This window comes from Bombyx mandarina, chromosome 13 (genome assembly GCF_030267445.1).
Source record: "Bombyx mandarina strain Sakado chromosome 13, ASM3026744v2".
Taxonomy (NCBI): domain Eukaryota; kingdom Metazoa; phylum Arthropoda; class Insecta; order Lepidoptera; family Bombycidae; genus Bombyx; species Bombyx mandarina.
In genome coordinates this window covers 14,068,676-14,089,691 of record NC_143220.1, presented here as the reverse complement: position 1 = coordinate 14,089,691, position 21,016 = coordinate 14,068,676, and the positions used below count along the sequence as shown (strand labels likewise).

Sequence of the window (21,016 nt, the reverse complement as noted above, 5' to 3'; positions counted from 1 at the left end):
ATAAATATCGCTATTTAAAAAAAATTATAAAAAAATCTATTTTAGTTTTACGAGCTTAGTTCCCTTTGCCTGTCCAATTCTATAAAACACAGCAAAAAAATCTAGTGTTGCAAATGGCATCTGTTTTAAAATTAAAATTAAACTGAAAAATAAAGTTAAACTGAATTACTGAATGGAAGTGATGGTATAAAAGCGTTGATCAAAAAGACACACATCGCCAGTAAGTCAAACTTAAATTACTTTTTAAATTTGTATTCAATTAGAGCCTCTTTCTCCCTCCGATTTACATACAGACGAAGTAAATCCAAACAAACGCTTTGCAAATAGCTTGTTTCCTCGTTCGTTTTGTTGGTATTCTTTCATGCGAATCGTATCGTTTTCCCGCAGACATGAGTACAACTGAAATTAATAAAATAGAGTTTGAGGATGAGAAGACGTTGGATAAAAAGGAAATTGAAGCCGAAGAGAAAGAAGTTATGCTAAAAGCCGAAAAGGAAGCGGTTGATGACTTTGCGGAACTAAGAGCTGAAGCAGAAGGACCTGTAAAGGCAGCTCTTTCTGGTGATGTTACGGAACAAGGACGTGAAGTCAAGCCGAAATATATACCTATCGGGGCCATCAAAATGCCGGGATTTTTCACGAAAAGTTCTGAGAAATCGAAGGTAAGTTTTGTACACATAGTATGTCTTCTTCTTAGTCGTTTGCACTCTTGGCAGAGTGGTTCTGGTCATCAGCTCAGGTAGTGGTGAGTGATAGAAGCTCTTGAAATGTGGCGCTGGACAAGAAAATTGCATATATTGTAGACGGAGTTCAGAACGAATCACTAAATTCTACAGTGACATGAAGCAGCCTCCATTGTTCACGGTCGCATTCTCACTTTCTTTGTACATGTGTTGCAATGGGGGGACATCTGAATGCAGTGCCTTGTGGTACAGGGCATGATTGAAGATATAAGACATTGTGGCAGATTACGATGGACTGACCAAATAAAAGCTCTAAAGTCTCGTTAACTAGTTCACAAGAAGTGTTATAGTATACGAGGCATGGTGATATACAATGTACAAATTATAAAATTACTGAAACTCTTTGGATCTTGGTTAATAATAAAAAATAACTCACTGACTTAACTTAACTAAATATCTAGGGGTAAAGGCCTATTTGGTTTAAGTAATTTTACAGCAGAGCCATTTAAAGCTTAAAATTTGGATAAAATATCATAATAAAAAAACTTCTTAAGCTATTTGAATGGAGTAAACTTAATTGAGCCTTTCACACCTCAATATGTGCTTGGAACAATAACACATGAGTGCTTAAATTTTTTTAAGTATCCTTTAAACCATGTTGATAACTACATAATGTGTATACTGTTTAACATCCAATAGTTCTTTAAAGTAAAAAAAATCTAGCCTAGCCTTATGATGTCTTGTCTCACAGCTTTAAATTATTTTTCTTACAGTTCTTGCATACATATAATATAATTTATAATTTCACAATATTTTTTCTTGACTGCATGTATAATTAACACTCCTCCATCTGTCTTAATTTTTTATTCTTAATCATTACTACTTCTATAGCCAATTGCTCTTAATCCATTGGTTTCCATTACTTGGGCCATCACTACCTGTGAAATATAAGAATGATATTTATGTACAAAAAACAACAAATGTCTCTCGATTGTTTTGTCAGTATTTTGATAGGGATGCTCATAATGGTTTTGTCAGATATATTGAATAGATCTTAAGCAATATTGGAAATTCAAAAATAGCTTTAAACCTGGATTAGGTTTAAAGCTATTTTTGAAAGACATTTGTATTCTTTTGTATATAAATATCAGATAGAAATCACTAGACTTCTTTAATGATTTGAGCAATGCTGATTTTATTTTAGAAAGGGATCCCAACGGGAAACAAGTGAAAGATGAAGTTACCAGGTAGCACAGTACAAAAGATACCTTGTATATTGAATCTTTATCCTTATAATACTTGTATATGCATCTTGAAATAATATTCCTCCAGATGAATAAATATAAGTACTGATATTACAAATACTGAACGATCAAGGCTTATTAATTAAAACACAAGTTGCAGTCATACAACCGTATCAGAAGTTAATTATTAATTATTTAAAGCCTTCACTACATGAAATGTTGAGGGGTGGTTTGCAAATTATTACATACCTGGTATTTAATTTTGTAGAATTTTAATTTAATATATACTGTTGCACATACCGTGCATAATGTGGTTTTTTCACCATCATATCTCATCAGGGATTATATTTACCTGACTTAGTGTATATTGGAGTAACTGAAGGGAAAGCACTGTATAGTTAAAGAAGATGCCTGGGCAAGTCTTGTCCTTATTCATTTATTCATCCAAGCTACTTACAATAGATAAAAAAAATCCTTTTGAAATGTGTTAGAAATTATATGTATGTTTTTCAAGCCTTGTTCACTTTGAATATTTTTTTTTATAATAGGTAAAAATTTTAAATAAAAGATAGTCAGACCAGTGTTATTCAATAAAATTCCTCTAACATAGCTAGCTGTTCACATATTAATCCATTAGAATTCTTAACACAGTATATTTTCTGATACTGTATCATCAATAGATTTATTTTGCAATGATTGCAGGATGAAGAAGAAATTCAGAAAGAAACAGATATCTGCAAGACTGATGAAACTTCGAAACCAAAAGGTCATCATTTGAAATTCTTGCATTCTTGTCCGTTGACTAAATTTATGCATCATCCAAAGAACGAAAATGGTTAGAGTTTATGTAAATTACAATTATCTTTGAGTGCTAAGATTATGATAAAAATATATATGGTTATGATTAAACATTTATTAAGATGTATGTATTGATCCATTTCGCGGTCCAATAACATTGTTGGACATATGCTGTGAACACAATGTAATGATTGGAGTTAAATACTATATCTTGAAAAATAAATAGATACTAGTAGCATCAAATCAGAATACATATTTGAATATTTAGTGTTTCAATAGAACAATTTGTATCTGATTTTAGGATATAAACACTGGCATAGTCACATTGCTCAATATGAGCACATTGGGAGTCTTATTCTTATTACAACAACTTTAAAATAGGCTGCCATGAATAAACATTTGGTCTGCCAACCAATATTCAATGCATCTAAAAATGAGACTATGATCCAGCTCTTGATCAATAAAAATTCAATAACATATTAACTAAAATTACAGATGAACACAAAGAACAGCAAAAAACCAAAAGAAGTATATTTAATATCAGATATCCAAATTTTTTCAAAAAACGTTCTCCGAGTACTGCAGAGGCCACACTAGCTTCAATGGAAACTTTGGATGATAAAATGGATACATCTAATGATGGATTGGAAAATGTAAAACTGGAACCTATGGTAAATACTGTCAAAATATAGATACAGGCAGGCAAACAACTACTCACCTGATCATAAATTTTTAATTTCATTAATTTGTTAATTATTTATTCGGTTTGTATAGTTTAGTTGTATATAGCAAAAAGGAAACCGTAGTTAAAAATAATTATTTGAGAGGAATTATGAGTGCCATGAAAAAGAAAAAGTAATAAAAAAATTACAAAAGCTTATTGCGCCTTGTAAATTTTCAGAATAAAGCAAAAAAACGACAACTTCAGTTCTAATTAAATTATATGTAAAGAATGTTTAAAATTAGTTTTATGGTTTAATTTCGAATACATTGCAGTTTTCGTGTTAACGGACTACTTCGTCGGAAATTATATTATTTATAATGGCAATAAAAACACGAGCTTAAACCGTAAAAACAGTTTTAATTATGTCTATGACTCGCGAACACGGAAATAAATACTATATGAAAAGAAAAATTCATATAGTCCCTATCAGCTTCTTTGTGGTTTTTGACAGAAAGTTATCTGTATGTCCAAAAATATCGAAAAAAATGGCGTTAACCATTAAAACCATTTAAAGTTAAAAAATTTTGAAACAAAAATAAGTAAAAGAAGCAAACCAAAACATATCGAATTGGGGACTGTAAACTGACAGATCATAAAATATTTGTTGTAGTGTCATCATCCAGGCCGGTAACAGGGTTATACGGTGAACGTTCGATTTTCGTTACGATTCACGCGTAAATTCGTTATAAATAAACAACTATAACATTTCAATTTATTTAACAGGATCCTGAAGATGGCAAAGTGGCCACTAAACTTCCCTTGAAAGAAAGAATTCGACAAAAGAAATTTATCATTGGTAAGTTTTATCTTATCATAATTAAATTGGAATTAGTAATTGGAAATCTGCATACTGATCACCTAATTGAAGTGGTTACAGTGGCGCTCGTAGACACCAGCAGTCCTAGCTTCTGTCTACTGCAAAGAAAACTTTTCAAACCTTGTGTGATTAATAATACCGATAGAATACTGAACAGTTACCCCGATAACGCTAACAATCCTCAATTTCTCTGTCTGTTGATAATATGACTTACCTTGTCATTTGCTGTTTTATTTAGACGACATTGTGGTGTGCATTGTGGCGCTCTTAGTGGCAATGTCGGTGATCATTGGAAGCTTGATTGGAGCTTGTGTCGGACCGCCAGTTGAACGACCCTTGCGTTTGGGACGTTATATCACCGCGTCTACCGGCTGCGGACCCGTGGAAGGGTATGTTTACACATTCATCTTTTTTCATATCTGGATAATGTTATTACATTATGTTCACTAACAATTTTTTTTTTCTTTCAGAATATTGGATGAAGGTGTTTACAAGTTCTACAGCATTCCATATGCAGTTCCTCCAATAAAAGAGAAACGGTTTACCTACGCACAACCATTAAACAATTTATCGCTATGTTGGAATGAAACTTATCAATGCCACGTGCCTGGGCCACTCTGCGTTCAGTTTCTGGAGAACGGCACTATTACTGGCGAAGAAGACTGCCTCACGCTCGACATTATGACGCCTCACGTCAGGTACGACTCACCGTTGCCCGTAGTTGTACTCATCGGGGCTAACACACTTGCTGGCGGAATAAGCCCAGCTCAACCATCAGCTTTGTATGCTCGGACCGAGGAAGTTATTTTTGTGCGCCCCAACTTTAGACTAGGACCTTTCGGTTTTTTATCTCTCAATATACTATCCAAGTCAAAATACCCGCATACCTCTGGCAACTACGCTCTTAGCGATTTGCTGGCTGCACTTCGTTGGATCCATTTAAACATTAATCATTTTGGAGGAGATCCAGAAATGGTAACCTTACTTGGTCATCGAGCTGGAGCGACATTAACTGCCGCTTTGACGACAGTCTCCGGAGCGCACAAGCTGTACACCAGAGTTTGGCTGTCTTCACCTTCTGTAATATTTCCCGGAGAAGTTCTAGAGCAGTCTCAGAAGAACAACGAACAATTCAGGCAGATGAGTAAATGTAATGATGCGGATTGTCTGAGACGTGTGTCCAAAGAAGAGCTGTTGGCGCTCACGCCTGATACCTGGTTCGGAAATAATTTTGAGACGTTGCCCCGGACTGACGAAATTCAACGGTCTTGGTTAGTCTTGGACGGAGAGATGTTACGTATTCACGCGTACGAAAGTTGGCTCGATCAGAAGACTGCAAAACAATCTGGTAAAGTAAAAGTTTTCAAACCGATGGTCTTCACCACGACCCTGCATTCCGGCCACTCAGTTACTCTGAAAAACAAACATGTCAAGTGGACACCGGAGATCGTGGAAAAAATCGTTAACGACAGCGTCATCGGGGAGAAGAACTTGACCGCCGCCGTATTCACACATTTCAATAAGACTTACGAGGGTCTAGTAGAACTGATTTCGTCTGTCCGAACTCTGTGCCCGCTGGTGAGCCTGGCGCGGCTGCGGCTGTCGGTCCCGCTGTACGTAGTGCGGGGGGCGGGGCGGGGGGCGGGGGGGTCGCCCGGGCTGGCCGACGTCAACGCGGACGTCAAAGCAATTCTCGGTACTTTTGATTCCGAGATGCCCGAACAGCGTAGATTCATGGCAGTCATCCAACACCTGTTCTACCATTACGTCGGGCACGGCAAGCTGTCCGGTCCCGAGCCGGGCCTCGTTGCGATTGGCCAGGACCTGCTTCCTCAGCCCAGCCTTCCCGCGTGCGATCTACTCATCCGAGAGGACATCGTCCCGCGATACGCTCACGTCGATTAGCGAGCGGGAGCCATACGTGTATTACGCGATGTTGTAGAATAATAAGAAAAGGAAATGTGGCCATTTTAATGTTTAGATTAAATAACGAACCCCACGATTTTTTAATAACTTTTGTAACGTTTTTGTATGTCGTGCACGTGTTTAGTAGATAATTCGTGTTTTATGATGTGTTGTGTTAGCGCATAGATTAAATAAGTAACTGCCGATGATCAAATCCAAAGATTACAATGCTCTCAATTAGCAATTTTACTTACTCATATTACTTTATAAGAAATATTTTATCAACTACTTTGTGTGAGAATAAATTAGGTCCTAAGTTTATGGTGATTATATTCACTTGCTTTTATAATTATTATTAATGTAATTTTCTAAATATTTTTAATGTTATTTAAGGTTTGTGACTGGCTTAAGTTTGTAATGTTTGTAATCGATATTTTCGCCTTAAATTTGAGATTAAGTCTGATTATTCCAAAGAGATTTTAACTGTTTAGCTTTAACTGTGTTCACTGTGATTTGTGATCTCTGTGTTATTTGTGATCTCTGTGTAATTTGCTAGTTACTTCGATTCAAATAAGAAACAGCAAAATTAAAAATGTAACTTTAAATTTATTACCATACGGCTTGTATTTGCTTAAATTGCTTGTATTTTTAATTGTGTTACACGCAAATAGGCAGCACTATAAAACGTAATCATATTCTTTCGGTTACATGAAACTGTTTATTCGATGTCTAGACTGTGTTTTGTGTTTTTACTGTAATTGTTTTCGAAAACGACGACCTATGCCAAGTACGTCTTGGCGGTTTCAAAAGTTAATATTATGTTCTAGGTTTGACGCATGGCATGATGAGGTAAACGTTCTATGTTTTTCACATTGCAATGGAACAAGTAATCTATGACGGCTTCGAGGGAGCAAGAGATGAGGGGACAGGCACCTTCATTTTTCATAGTCTGCTCATATATTAAATCATTGCTACTTAATTGCTAGAAAATTTTTCATTTAGAGCTACTACTTTGTTCCGGCTTGGGAATTATTCTAATACACCCTGTATAACATGGTGAGGGTTCCTTACATAGACATCCTCGGTTCCGTCAATCTTTCCAAGAGATAAAATTGAGAATAATAAGTGAATATTTATAAAGTGCTTTGTGGTGTATGATATTCAAGGGCGTAAAAAAAAATCAAATGCACATCGTCGATGATATTATTATGTAAAAAAAATTAGAAAATCAAACAATCCCATCATTAATTTTTATTAACTACTAAGCCTAAAATTAAAAAAAACTGCAATGTAAATCTCAAAAGGTCTGGCAGAAGACTGAATTTTACGGAAATCTCCTCACGTTCGCATGCTGTAAACATATTGATTGGATAGTATTCTAATTGTCCAATGTATATAATTTGCAAGGTTTTGTAAATCCAGATAAATAAAATTGAATTCTAATCTTGGATATTTTTATTAGTACTCTATTTATTATAAATGAAAGGCTTTCATTGGTTGATTGTTGCTGAAAACTTTTTGTCTTGTATTTTTTACATTGAATTGTTATTGCTGGTGAACGAACTCAGACCACCACTAGATGATAAGTTGTTACCGGAGTTCATGGAAAACACAATATGAATACTTGGTGGCATAAGATATTTAAGTTTTTTTTTATCGCTTAGATGGGTGGACGAGCTCACAGCCCACATGGTCCTAAGTGGTTACTGGAGCCCATAGACATCCACAACGTAAATGCGCCACCCACCTTGAGATATAAGTTCCAAGGTTTCAAGTATAGTTACAACTCTCAAATATATTAAGTGTATAATCTATGGTTACAACGGCTGCCCCACCCTTCAAACAGAAACGCATTACTGCTTCACGGCAGAAATAAGCAGGGTGGTGGTGGGTAGGTACCGTAGGGGCGTGAACTCCTAAGAGGTTCTACCACCAGTAATGACGCAAATTATAATTATGCTGGTTTCATTTTTATTACACGATGTTCTCCCTTGTTGAGTACGTATTCCATTAGAAAAATAGGTACCCGCCTGGGATTCGAACACCGGTACATCGCTCAACACGAATGCACCGGACGTTCTTATCCTTTAGGCCACGACGACTTCAAACTGGGCTATGTCTACGGCTTAGTTCGCTCGTCGAATTCAGGAATTGGAGAATGCACCAAGACATGTTTCGGTCGACGGCGACTTTACGTAGTCCCGTCGCCTTGATCGAATATCTAATTAGCAATGGCCACGATAAATGGGTTATCGCGTCCCGCCGCGTTGTTGCGATAGCATTCTGCCGCTACCTTAAGATACTTTCTAGATTAAGTGTATAATCTATGCTTACTAGTTCTAAATTTAGAATGTCATGAAGATCGTAATTTTTTATGTACCACAGCTGCTGTATTGCAGAAACGATATTCGAAGACTTGATGATAATGTAGAATACGGAGCGCTTGGGCGAACACTACACTTACATCCGGCTATGGAATGAGCTCCCCTCCACGGTGTTTCCCGAGCGCTATGACATGTCCTTCTTCAAACGAGGCTTGTGGAGAGTATTAAGCGGTAGGCAGCGGCTTGGCTCTGCCCCTGGTATTGCTGAAGTCCATGGGCAACGGTAACCACTCACCATCAGGTGGGCCGTATGCTCGTCTGCCTACAAGGGCAATAAAAAAAAAAAAAAACATAAGTCATGACGGAACATATGCAAATTTTGTAGTCACCATGTTACGAAGGGGCAATTTACTTCGCTTGCAGATCATGGGGTAGAGTAGATCGAGTAGGACGCGGGTCGGTCGCGTACTATTTCGTTGTGGGTGCCGAATATCATCACTCTGTCTGGGGTGACGCCTAGATACTTGGAGAGTCAGGCCATTGGGTGACCAAAGATTTTTATAGAGGAAATGAAGTTACCGGAGTGGTGCCGGAAAGGCGATCCCTTTTGATCCTGGTAATATGGCTGCGTTTTGGTCGTATTCATTGGATGGAATTTCAAAAACATTAATATACGAATAAAAATGATTAGAATAAAATAAAATGACAACTAGTTTTTTAATAATTTATCACACCAAATAAATTAAACTAACAAATAAAAACTTAATTTTAAGCTAATGCAGTCTATAAAGGCACAATTGACAAACAAAACACATTTTTCGATAAATAGCTTGTAACTATAATAAATAAATAAAAAACTTTTCCTACATAAGTGTAGTTTTTACACGCCTCTAATATTAGTTTAAAACAGGTCGATTAATAAATTACACATTGAGTAGGTAGATAAAAATATTTTTGAGTTTTTCTTAACATTAATAAATTTTGAAGTCATAATGGAAATAAAAATAAGTTAGATAAATAATAAAGAAAAAAATAGATTAAAGATTTCGTTCTCTCAATGGAGATATTGTTTGCATATTTTCTTTGCCGACTTTGAGTGATTTTCGTAAAACTGATGGAGATTTCGGAGTGTATTGAGATTGTTCCAAATCTTTTTTCAACTTGTCAATAATGGAAGATTGTTTAGCAACAGTCATTGTCAATTCTTCATTTTCTTGGCGCAGCAGTGATAATTCGACAACCAATGATTGCTGATCTTGTATCTGAAAAGTTAGTATTATCCTTGATTTTTTTTAACCAAAATAAGAAGATAAACCACAAAAATTGTCGCCAAACCAGAAGATGGTCGAGGATTGCCAAATTATTGGAGTTTACTCCTTTAGAATCGATTTACATATATAGGCCCGGGGTATGAAAATTATGGGGACCAAAATCGTACTAGCATGTCACACGAAATGCGTTATGCGCATTTCGTGTGACATGCTAGTACATGCGCCGGCAGTCCGCCACAAAGCCTCGTACTGATCGCGCGTTTCTCTCATTATTGTATTTTCATATATTTGTTAGTCGTTTGTTTTGTGTCTCGTTAATTTGTTCATAATCTGTAGTGTATCGTGTTGTCGTAATATAGAACTATTTCTCGTATTGTTTCGTTTAATTTTTTATATCCAGTAAACTCCAGTCGTGCGTCGGAGCGGACACACACACTTTTTTTTTTAACGATCCTAATTTTACTTAAAAGCCTTGAAAAGTAGTAGCTAACTAATTAATCTAACAACGAGGTTTTTCAAAAATGCCACCTGGCTAATATATTTTACCTGTTGCTGATATCGTTCATTTTCATTCTCTAAGCGCGACAAATCCGCAGCGGCTTGCGCGAGCAACACTCGTGATTGTTCTGCGGCCGCAGTGGCCTGGCCTGCATGCTCTGTAGCCATTTCGCACAATACACGCTTTTTCTCGACCTTGAAAAGTGTAATTATTAATATTTTTTTGTAATACACACGAGTCGTCTATTATCAAAGGTGGCAATCTGTGCATTTGGACAAAAAAAATTATTGATATTTCAATACAGATTGATTTGAATATAATCGTCTCCTTCAAAGAATACGGTTCAAAACCTGCATTAAATAAAGGTTAATACTTAACCTGTTATTTATCTAAGATGTCGTTCAGAAGAGCTTTGTGACTGCCAATGGAATACAAAGTCAATAATTCGTTTTTCTGATTTACCAATAATTATCCAAGTCACATTGCCGGCTTTGATAATAGTCGACTCACACATCGTCTTCTCGCATTAAAACTGTATAATCTCAAAACTTACTAATTTTACCGGAGAGTGTTTTAAAGGTTTAACATGTAATTTTTTTAATATTAATCATATTTGCAACAATTTTTTTTTTACCAGTTACATCATGTCTTTTAAAGTAAGATAAACGTATGTATTAATTTTGTTAATAATCGTCAAAACATAGGTAAACTAAAAAAAAACACTAAAACTAAATTACGCTCTTTTGACAGTATTTATGAGAAAAATACTGGTGATACCCAATGTTTAAGCATATTAACTCAATTTCGAATATTTTTGGAAATTGTACACTTTTAATGCGAAAAGGCGACATATGCTTTATTCTGCAGCCTATTTATACTAAATAAATATACCTCTTCTCGAAGAAATTTAATTTGTGAATTTGATTCCTTTTTCAATAGCTCAACATCTTCAATGAGTTCATTTTTTATGGTTCCAAGTTCTCTGTATGCTTCTTTCTCGACATTTTGTAAACTTTCTATTAAGGTAACATTATGTTCCATAATACGAGTGTGTTCTTTGGTAAGGGCTGCTTTTGATTTTAGAATGTTAACTAGTGCTTCTTTATACTCATCACACTCTCTGACAGTGTTGTTTAGAGTATTTTTATACGTAGTTAATTCATTTTCTAACACTTCTTTTGCACTTGTTAACATCTGTACTTGGTCTTCCAATTGTTCTAATTCACTGTCAGATTCTCGCAATCGCAATGTTAAAACGTGTACAATATCTCTTGTTACTGACAAAGATGTTTCAAATTTGTTTTTCTCTTTGATAGCTTTTTCCACTGCAAGATTTAATTTATTCTTTTCATTTTCATAATTAATAGTTTTCTCAATTAGCTCATCTTTTAAAGTCTTTATTTCTTCAATAAAATTAAACTTTTCAGTTGACAATTCATCTTTACAATTTTTCAAATTGTTCAATTCCTGTTTCAAATCTGAATTCTGATTGTTGGTTAAATCTAAAGAATATTTTAACTCTTTTATCTCTTGTTCCAAATATTGTATAGTTTTCTCTTGCTGCGAGCAATGCTCTTGAATGCTTTGGCTCCGCTCCTCAAACTGTATTTCACATATTTTAAGTTTTTCACTAGCAGATTCCTCAATTTGTTCAAGTTTCGCTTTCATTTCCTGTTCTTTAATAATCAACTGACTATGGAGTTGTTCTAAAGCCTCACATTTCTCTTTTAACATTTGGTTTTTCAAGGATTCAATTGATGCATTATGTTTTGTTTTAAGATTTTCTTGATCAACTTTACATTTACTGATAATGGCTTGTTTTTCTTCATCCAATTTAGTCTTTAGAGCTTCCAATTCTATTTTGTACTCTCTCCTGATACTTTCATTAGCTACCAGTGCCAAAGCATGGTGTCCCTTAACCATCTCCAATCTCTGCTGTGTTTCAGCTAATGTTAATTCATTGTTTGTCAATTTTTCTTGTAAATCTTTACACAAACTATCTCTTACAGTGATCACTTCTTCCAGTGATGACAATTCCATCTGCTTATCATACACTTCATTGTCAAGTGCTTCACATTTTTTTTCAAGTTCAATAATCCTACTTCTCATATCATTTATCATGGCAGAAACTTTCTCAGTGTCTGTACCTTGAACAGCATTATGTTCCGTGTGGCAATTTGTGTTATTAATTCTAAGCTTAGAAAGTTTTCTGTCAATTTCATTGAAATCAATATTGTTATGAGATTGCCTAAATTTAGTTGCAAGTTCTTTTAAAATTTCTTGAAGTTGAGCTATCTCATTTTTGTAATCTTCTATTTGCTTGTTATACTCACATATGGTTTGGTCCTTATTTCTGAAATAAAATAGTATTTAATTATACTAAATAAATTTTAAGATCAAGTGAATTTATCAGCTAATTGAAATAATTATTTACAAGACTCACCTTATTTCAACATCTTGTGCTTGAACTAATTCATCCTGTGGTAATATTTTATTTTTGGGACATGTTAATGTTTTCTTAATGCTGCTGTTAGGAGCTTTGGTAATTTTGAAAGCTTTGGGCTGAAATTAATGAACTCGCTTATAATTTATATTATGTATGTACATATTTTATACACAGTAATTGATGGCTTTTTCATACATTTCATTATAAAGACTGAAACCCACAACTGTATGTGCACAGTAATGTGGTAATATTGTCACTAAGTTAAAAAAGAATTACTACCTAGCTCATTGCCAAAAATTCTTTTAAATGCAGTGAATAAGTACATGAGCTAGGGCATTTAATGTTACAATTACTACAATTAATATTGAGCATTTAAATAATGCTGACAGTACCTTTTTTCCCTATGTATTTATTGGTAGTTTAAGGGGCTATTCCAGCTTCTCGCAAACATGATATAGTACCATAAAGCTATCTACTCATAGAAGAAATTTATAATAATTTTGCAAAGGAGCAGGCCAAGTATGTGGTATTTACATGTTTGTCCCAAACAGGGAACTAGCAATAAAAACACAATGTAAAAAAGTTTAAACAATACTTACTGTGGCAAATTTTAATGATTTGCTACTTTGGACACTACTACATTGAGACTGCCCATCGACTGGTCTAATAGAATTGAGTGTGTTACTGCGACTTTTGCACAAACTTGATGATGTCTTTGTATTAATTTTAGTACTTTCACTATCTAATTTCTTATGTACATTTGTCTTCTTTTGATTTTTCTGAGCAACTGGAATTTTAAAGCACTTTTAGAAACAGGAATCAATAAATTTGTGGCTTTAACAAAATAAATTACAGTACATTTATCACACTCGCTGGTCTAGCTTGGTAGGTTGGATCGCTCTACTACCGGGTCCAAGTTCGATTCCCAGTCTGAGTCAGTAACTTTGTTTATTCGTGATACATATTCTTGACTCATAAATGTGTTTCCAGTGCCCATGGTATAGTAGAAAATCGTATCCGGGGGCCGTTAAATGTGGAAAGTTTATTAGTTCTATTCATTATTAAACTGTAGTGAATAAACTTACCAAGTGGTTCAAACCGCTTAGCTTTTGAAAACATGCTGAATATATTTGAAGAATCGCGTTCTTCGGAAATAGTTTTCCGGAACGACGAGAACGATCTGTTAATGTGTTAAATTATTAATGAATAAAATTGATTTCGTATTACATATGTATATAATTAACTGTTTAATATATGGACAGTTAATTATAATACCTAGCTTATAAAGTTAAGAGAAGGAATTTGACTTGGACCGAAACCGAGAACTGAACAGAACTGCGATGTGGCGCGGGAAACTGGACGGTTGGTTTTATGCATTGACGCTTGGTAATAATAAACAATAATATCTATTCAACAAACGAACAGCTGCAACGAACCGTTAAAATACGTTCCGTGCCACGCAGAATCATCGATTTTAAACAATAAACGAGATTTAAAATCAGAAATCTAAGTCAAATTATTCGACTGTTTGATTTTGAATTCACTTTACATTACACATACATAGGGCATAATCCTTTGATAGGGCCATATTAAGTGTATAATCTATGGATAGGGCATAAAATACTGCGTGGCAGCACCAAAATTTGAAATTAATTTTTTTATGTTATAAAATATTTAACTAAAGAGTTCATAATTTTTATCTGCAACATTTCGAATTTCGTTTTAACGTGCTTAAGTTAGAATTAGCGTCAATAAGGCAGCGTCATTGGCGAGCAGTTAGAATAGCCCCTTAGGCTACGAGCGAATAGGTGGGAGAAACGGCCGATGGGGGATGCAATTATATAGATAATATGTATTTTGAATTGAATTACAGTTGATTCCGGTACTGTTTATGTAATATTCCATTTCGATAAATCCTCTCTTCTCCCTCCCGTCGTGGCCGCCGGTAAATACATTCCTGATCCTGCGGACCGAATGGTAAACAGTCGACGTCACCCAAAACACGTCATCTCGGATCCTCCCGATCCACCAACGGTGCAGGTACTCCAAGCACCGGTCATCGTTCTCGTCGAACCCGTCGAAGGGCTCGGCGAGTATATTAACCCACAGACACAGCCCACTGAGTTTCTCACCGGATCTTCTCAGTGGGTCGCGTTTCCGAGCCGGTGGTAGATTCTGCGAAGCACGGCTCTTTCGAGGGTTCGGGTTAGCAACAACGTCAGGTTTGAGCCTCGCGAGCTCACCTACTCGGTCGGTGACGCTGATATGGTCTTGAGAGAATATCAGCTTAGGTAAGAAAAAAAATGTAAAATTGTAATTACCTACATTTGTGTTATGTTGTGGCGCCACGTGTCTAGTTGTAGTGTTGACCGCGGGAACCCCCTACTCTGACGGGTTTTGACCCCGGACGGAGATCGGACGTCGGGTGTAAGAGTGCAGGGGAGTCGTTTAGTGCAGTAGAGCCCTAAAATTCCTTGGGCCCGCGGTCTGCTCCCAACACCTTGCAGATCGTCAAGTCCCACATACCCCGCGCGCCCCCAAGGCGCGGGAACCTCGTAGGAGGTTCGGCCTCCGCGCCGAAAAAAAAAAGATAGTGAGTTTGCGAGGTGTATTAGTTGTTTATTTGAAAAGAACCTATAGGTAGTCAAGCAAGAATGATTATTATTAAAATGGCTACATCAAATTTTGCCCATTCATGTTCATTTTACCAACGCTGAGTTTTATTTTATTTATTTAGTAGTTATTACTATTTAATTAGTACCATAAGGACGGGGTAAGATTATTAACTTGCGACCATAAGCTTGTGAAAAACGATTTGTAAAAGACATAGACAAAGATAAGTTGTTAAAATTGGAATTGAGATATTTGTACGAAATTGAAAAGAAAAAGCTTTTATCATAGTTATGACATATATATATATATCTTTTAATGAAAAACTCCTTTTTTATTACCATTCTAAACACTTTTTTTATGACATTTAAACACACCAAGGAGGTAGAACTAAGTAAACCCAGGACTGAAGTAATATGTTCCTACTAAGGATTCTTAAGAAAAGTCATCATGGTCAAGAGGATAAGATACCCAACGCATTCCTAAAAGCTACATTATTATGCTAGTCACACTTCCTACAAACTCAAAGTAGGTATCAAAAGACTATTTGGAATGCAAGCTCACATCCTACATGGCATTAAGGGTTACTTACTGGTGACCTATTAGAGGAATTGAAGTCAAGACACAATCGTTAGCAATAACATTTTTTTATGTATATTGGAAATTTTTGTATTTTCGTTTAAAAACATCTTGACATTAAAGTACAAAAAGACCATAATTGAACAGAAAAGAGTGTTAATTAATTAAATTAAATTAAATGTATGTCAAAAACTTTATTGGAAAAATATCAACTAATTACATAGAGGGTGGTGGTGGGGGCACTGGTAATAATGGTGGTGGCGGTGGTACTCCCAACATCGGTGCTCCAGGAGGTGGAGGCAACCTCATGCTATGACCCTCCCACATTTTGGGATGGGGGGGAGGCATGCGTAACTGATCCATCTTAAATGCAAATTGCAAAAAGAACTGCTTTGTGTCCTTGTTCCAATGAGTCCAGAATTTTGAATCATGCTTTTCAACTTCTCTGCTAGGGACTTTAAATGCAATAGTTTCATAAGGCTCTGCTGCAAACAACAAATACTGCCATCTGCGGTCTGGAGGCTCAATCTTCTGTTCATAAGCAGACATAAATCTATGTCTAGGTATAACACCCTCTGCAATCTCTAAAAAAAATATTACACAGCATTTGAATATCTGTTCCTCTTTTTAGTATGGTTAATAAGAATTATTTCATCTAAATGACTTAAAATAAATTTTAAAGAGTAAAAGATTAGAAATATAATAACTGTAAAAGAAAACCTATTTAAACTACTTTTATTTCAATTTCACTTTTCATAATCATTGAAATGACTGTACCTGGATAATCTACTTGGAAGAGCAAGCTCTGCTGTCCAGTTTCAGGATCTTTCTGTTTTGTTACTCTGTAACCAGGTCTACCTATCTTCACAAATTTCTTAGGTTCAATTCTAGGTTTTTCCGGGGCAAGCTGTTGAGGCGCTTCTTTGGCTTCCTTTGCAGCTCTACGTGCCAAATTGGCTTGATGTTTCTTCCCTTGCGTGTGAGCCAAATAACTTCCCTCATTGTTATGCAGGGTTAAACAAAGTTTACATTCATAGGACCCTAAAAATGAAGTTTACGTTTGTGAAGTGAACGAGGTTAACATGTTGAAGTTATAACTAACGTTTATTACTCACCTAAATGATTTTTCATAAAATATGGATCTTTGTTTAAATCTATTGTTTCTAGTGCAAGCTGTCGTAATCTCTCCCGCCGGTCTCTGTTACTTTCCGACCATGACGCTACACCTCCTCCACCAGTTTTACCGCCAGGGCGATTTTGAAAATCCATTTTAATTAAAAGTAACACTTATTTTAAGCTTAAAATATTAATTGTCCAGTTGACAAAGTAGTTAAACATTGACATTAAATTAAATTGAAATTTGTAATCTGCTCTGTAATTAATCTACAAACCTAACCTTGTAACCTAACATGACATTTGATGACATGAATTGATTTTTTTTAAGGGATTTTATGACCTGGTTACTAAGACCTTTAGGTCAAGTCTTATTTTAATTTTAATGAAAACTTTTCTCTATATGGGCCGTTTTCCAATTACAGCACAAGAGCACATTATGCGGCATAATGCTCAACTAAGCTTTAGCATAATTCGGCATTGTGCGTCACTGAGTCGCATTATGCTCTGTAATTGGAAAACTACCATTAAGTAATGGTAAATGAAAAATGATATTATGAAATGAAATGAAGTTGATTATTAAGAAGCATGACATGAATCGAAACGAAACGGAATCTGTAATCTGAGACTTTAATCAATTGGGATGAAAGTAAATGAACTGATCAATTTTCTTCATTTTTTATGCTACTACAAACGATATGTTGACTACAAGCAAAATCTGCTGTAGTAAGCGCTTAAAGTATGTCTCTTGTACGAGTATGAAAAGTTAGTCGGAGACTATTTGAGTCGTCTATTATCAAAGGTGACAATCTGTTCATTTGGACAAAAAAATATTATTGATATGTCAATACAGATTGATTTGAATATAATCGTCTCCTTCAAAGTATACGGTTCAAAACCGGCATTAAATAAAAGTTAATACTTAACCTGTTATTTATCTAAGATGTCGTTCAGAAGAGTTTTGTGACTGCCAATGGAATACAAAGTCAATAATTCGTTTTGCTGATTTACCAATAATTGTCCAAAAGTCACATTGCCGGCTTTGATAATAGTCGACTCATTTAATGGAAATAAAACAACATGGATGTAAAACATTTGTAGGTGTTCAATGAAATTAAATGAAATAACCTCATTTCGACGAAACTCACTTTAACACATGCATGCACACGCGCGCTCATATAAACACACACACAACATCTCATTGAATTTCGTTTCCTTTAGTCATTTCATTCCATTCATTCCAATTTTACATTTCAGTTAATATTCATATTATGTCTTCCCTACAAAAGATTTGGCTGTATGAATTCAAAGTTCATGATTTGTCGATTGATTGCTATTTGACAGTTGACAGCTTTCAACAAACTTCTCTTCAATCCCCTTGCTCTTTTCTGTGTTAAGTTAGCCTACAGGTAGTACAGTTTTTCTTATAAAATCGATCTTAAATACATTAATCAGTGCATATTACTTATTATAAGTGTTATAAGTGAAGAAAAAAGTTATTGCGTAATCTTGTGATGAATATATTTCAAGAAGTGCTACGTTTTTTTCACTTGTATGTCTTAACCCAATAATTTGTTGTTTTAGGCGGCTTTCAAGATGTTGATGCCCAAACAAAACCGTGTTGCTATTTATGAGTACCTCTTTAAAGAGGGAGTCATGGTAGCCAAAAAAGACTATCATGCACCGAAGCATACTGAACTAGAGAAGATTCCTAACCTCCAAGTTATCAAAGCTATGCAATCACTCAAGTCCAGAGGTTATGTTAAAGAACAGTTTGCCTGGAGGCACTTTTACTGGTAGATATTTATTATGTTTCATGTGTTGTCTATTATTTGTCGTAATTTTCATACATTTAATGTAATGATACGATTCTCATAGAATTCTGTATCAACTACACTAATTTAATATAAACACTAATATTTTATACCTTTTAACAATTTGTTGAGAATGTTAAATATTGAGATTAACTTATATCTGTCAATCAATGTCTGTTGTTTAGGTGTGCAATAGAGTACACATTAATTATAATATGAATTGTTTGGCGCATCAAATTAATTTCACTAATAACTTTTTTTTTGTCAACCAAAATGACGAATCTGAAAAAAAAGCTGCTTACCTTCAGAGAAATACTAACCTTTAAACATCTGATGTTGTTGATTTTAGACATTTTTGTTTAGATCACTTACCTTTTCAATGGATTATTTAATTCTCATATTGTGTCTTGTGTGGTGTCAACCCATAATATCAACACTGCATCTCTTCTGGATTTCATAAATTGCAACTAAGGTTTTAGTGAAAAATGGATATTGGTGTTCTCTAAGTGTTCAATCTGATCTCTACTGGTATTGGGGTATTTTGTATTACGACTTCATCTGGGTTCCAGTTTGAGGGGAGGGGGACACCTGTTGCACTATAAAGTTGAGCTCATGTCTTAAGGCAAATGGCATTCTTGTTTATATTTATGGGCTCTAGTGACCTTTAAACACATCTGGGCACTAAATAAAATCTACTATTTCTTTGTCTAACCTTAATTTTTATAAATATTTTTTCTAAAAATTTTCTTCAGGTACCTAACCAATGAGGGTATTGAATACTTGAGAATATTCTTGCACCTTCCTCCTGAAATTGTGCCTGCAACACTTAAGCGCTCAGTACGTACAGAGACAGTACGTCGTGGCCCTGTTGGTCGTCCTGATGCCCCAGCCCGCTCTGCTGAGGACAGATCTGCATACAGACGTACTCCTGCTGCCCCTGGTGTTGCACCTCATGATAAAAAGGCTGACGTTGGTCCAGGCTCAGCTGATCTTGAATTTGTAAGTCCGATATTGTTGTGCCTGTTAATTGTAGACTGGATTGAAAAGTTACAAGCACCTGAAACATACAGTAGACTTCAGTAAAATCTTCTCCTGTTATCCGACATGCTTATAATATGAAAATACAAATTTATTTTTGTAAATCTTCATTAATGTGTTTGAACTGGTTGTATTGTATGAATATTAACTAAATATGTTGGATTACCTGGTACTCTTTTCGAAAAAGTTTTAGACTTTTTAAGAGGGTCTGTGACAATATTTTATGATCTGAAACAATCCTGAAATATGTTTTATCACATAACTACAGGTCCCATCGGGTTAAACCAACGAAATTTGCTTGTTTTGTTGAGAAGAAAGCATGTGTGAAACCAGTTTTGTTGCTTTGTGTTTTATTATATTTAAATATTAATTGCCTAAATTATTCAAAAAGAATATTTCTATTTGCAGAAGGGAGGCTATGGACGTGGCAGGCCTGCTTCATAATTTAAGCAATAAAAAAACTTAAAATAAGTCAATGGTGTTTTTTTGTATGGAACTAAGTTTTGTATTTAAATATACATTTCATAATATCTGATTGTATCTGAAAGTGCAATGATGGTCTGCTGAGCCTTATCTTACTGAACCATTCGGGCCATGAGGGTCACCTGTGAGCCTCTTGAGAGTTCGTACGTAAACACTTCACACGTAACCTACGTAAACAAGCTACAGCTTGCAGCTATAAAACAAATCGCGTACGGAAGTGAGCCGCGAGGCCTTTAACTGAGCCAAATGTCTTTGTTTTCAAATCCAATAGAAAGTTTTAGTTATTTTAAAATGTCTTAAGAACTGGCGCTAAAAGTCGCTAATTGTTACCTTCCGTGCAAATTATCGAATTGAAGTTGATAAAAATTACTAATTCCCTGATTTTGGCTTGGCCTGAATGGTATAGTACACTAGGCCCATTGGTGGGCCACAGCATTCAGCATGTTAAGAAACTAGTGTGAGTTCCTTCTCAATTCTTGTAAGCAATATAATAGTACTTAACTGCCTCATTGATGTGATTAGTGATTCTTGCATAATATACCGTGAGCTTATTCTAGTGATTGCCCGATCACCGTCCTCGTCGAATCATTTTTTTTTTTTTTTTTTTTTTATGATTGAGAGATTACTGGTGGCCCGAAGGCCTTTCCAGTTTCACCAGGACAGGTGGG

The 21,016-nt window shown here is 35.3% G+C and overlaps 4 protein-coding genes across 8 annotated transcripts; 2 read left to right on the top strand and 2 right to left on the bottom strand.

Moving 5' to 3' along the window:
* Nucleotides 1-71: 71 nt before the first annotated feature.
* On the top strand, nucleotides 72-7,614 carry Nrt (Neurotactin). 2 transcript variants are annotated; one of them, XM_089732580.1, is made up of 7 exons: nucleotides 72-220; nucleotides 388-662; nucleotides 2,630-2,693; nucleotides 3,221-3,396; nucleotides 4,173-4,245; nucleotides 4,505-4,655; nucleotides 4,737-7,614. In XM_089732580.1, exons 2-7 carry the CDS (start codon nucleotides 390-392, stop codon nucleotides 6,169-6,171), a joined length of 2,172 nt encoding a protein of 723 aa, XP_089588706.1. In that variant the 5' UTR covers nucleotides 72-220; nucleotides 388-389; the 3' UTR covers nucleotides 6,172-7,614. The 2 variants fall into 2 exon arrangements, with proteins under 2 accessions (XP_089588706.1, XP_028040667.2); XM_028184866.2 differs by having other exon boundaries at nucleotides 84-220; nucleotides 2,630-2,762.
* A 1,579-nt stretch (nucleotides 7,615-9,193) lies between these two features.
* Nucleotides 9,194-15,942, bottom strand: LOC114250828 (uncharacterized). 3 transcript variants are annotated; one of them, XM_089732577.1, is made up of 7 exons: nucleotides 15,033-15,942; nucleotides 13,797-13,891; nucleotides 13,311-13,498; nucleotides 12,709-12,827; nucleotides 11,157-12,618; nucleotides 10,313-10,459; nucleotides 9,194-9,757 (listed from the first exon to the last, which is right to left on the bottom strand). In XM_089732577.1, the coding sequence occupies exons 2-7, from the start codon at nucleotides 13,828-13,830 to the stop codon at nucleotides 9,533-9,535; spliced, it is 2,175 nt and encodes a 724-aa protein (XP_089588703.1). In that variant the 5' UTR covers nucleotides 13,831-13,891; nucleotides 15,033-15,942; the 3' UTR covers nucleotides 9,194-9,532. The 3 variants fall into 3 exon arrangements, with proteins under 3 accessions (XP_089588703.1, XP_028040669.2, XP_028040668.2); XM_028184868.2 differs by having other exon boundaries at nucleotides 15,037-15,942; XM_028184867.2 differs by lacking the exon at nucleotides 15,033-15,942 and adding an exon at nucleotides 13,987-14,289.
* Nucleotides 15,943-16,079: 137 nt separating this feature from the next.
* On the bottom strand, nucleotides 16,080-18,598 carry Sf3a2 (splicing factor 3A subunit 2). The gene is made up of 3 exons (XM_028184875.2): nucleotides 17,016-18,598; nucleotides 16,678-16,941; nucleotides 16,080-16,484 (listed from the first exon to the last, which is right to left on the bottom strand). Exons 1-3 carry the CDS (start codon nucleotides 17,167-17,169, stop codon nucleotides 16,117-16,119), a joined length of 786 nt encoding a protein of 261 aa, XP_028040676.1. The 5' UTR covers nucleotides 17,170-18,598; the 3' UTR covers nucleotides 16,080-16,116.
* Nucleotides 18,599-18,609: 11 nt separating this feature from the next.
* RpS10b (Ribosomal protein S10b) lies at nucleotides 18,610-20,336 on the top strand. 2 transcript variants are annotated; one of them, XM_028184876.2, is made up of 3 exons: nucleotides 18,610-18,809; nucleotides 19,580-19,826; nucleotides 20,274-20,336. In XM_028184876.2, exons 1-3 carry the CDS (start codon nucleotides 18,610-18,612, stop codon nucleotides 20,307-20,309), a joined length of 483 nt encoding a protein of 160 aa, XP_028040677.1. In that variant the 3' UTR covers nucleotides 20,310-20,336. The 2 variants fall into 2 exon arrangements, with proteins under 2 accessions (XP_028040677.1, XP_089588705.1); XM_089732579.1 differs by having other exon boundaries at nucleotides 19,580-20,336.
* Nucleotides 20,337-21,016: the final 680 nt, after the last annotated feature.

Coding starts and splice junctions, on each gene's coding strand:
- Nrt (XM_028184866.2), top strand. CDS start 390: ATGAGTACAACTGAAATTAATAAAATAGAGTTTGAGGATGAGAAGACG. Junction 3,397..4,172: donor ATGTAAAACTGGAACCTATG/GTAAATACTGTC, acceptor TTTATTTAACAG/GATCCTGAAGATGGCAAAGT. Junction 4,656..4,736: donor GGCTGCGGACCCGTGGAAGG/GTATGTTTACAC, acceptor TTTTTCTTTCAG/AATATTGGATGAAGGTGTTT.
- LOC114250828 (XM_089732577.1), bottom strand. CDS start 13,830: ATGTTTTCAAAAGCTAAGCGGTTTGAACCACTTG. Junction 13,499..13,796: donor TAAGCGGTTTGAACCACTTG/GTAAGTTTATTC, acceptor TTAAAATTCCAG/TTGCTCAGAAAAATCAAAAG. Junction 9,758..10,312: donor ATGAACGATATCAGCAACAG/GTAAAATATATT, acceptor CTAACTTTTCAG/ATACAAGATCAGCAATCATT.
- Sf3a2 (XM_028184875.2), bottom strand. CDS start 17,169: ATGGATTTTCAAAATCGCCCTGGCGGTAAAACTGGTGGAGGAGGTGTA. Junction 16,942..17,015: donor TTTTATGAAAAATCATTTAG/GTGAGTAATAAA, acceptor CTTCATTTTTAG/GGTCCTATGAATGTAAACTT. Junction 16,485..16,677: donor CTTCCAAGTAGATTATCCAG/GTACAGTCATTT, acceptor TATTTTTTTTAG/AGATTGCAGAGGGTGTTATA.
- RpS10b (XM_089732579.1), top strand. CDS start 18,610: ATGTTGATGCCCAAACAAAACCGTGTTGCTATTTATGAGTACCTCTTT. Junction 18,810..19,579: donor GCCTGGAGGCACTTTTACTG/GTAGATATTTAT, acceptor AATTTTCTTCAG/GTACCTAACCAATGAGGGTA.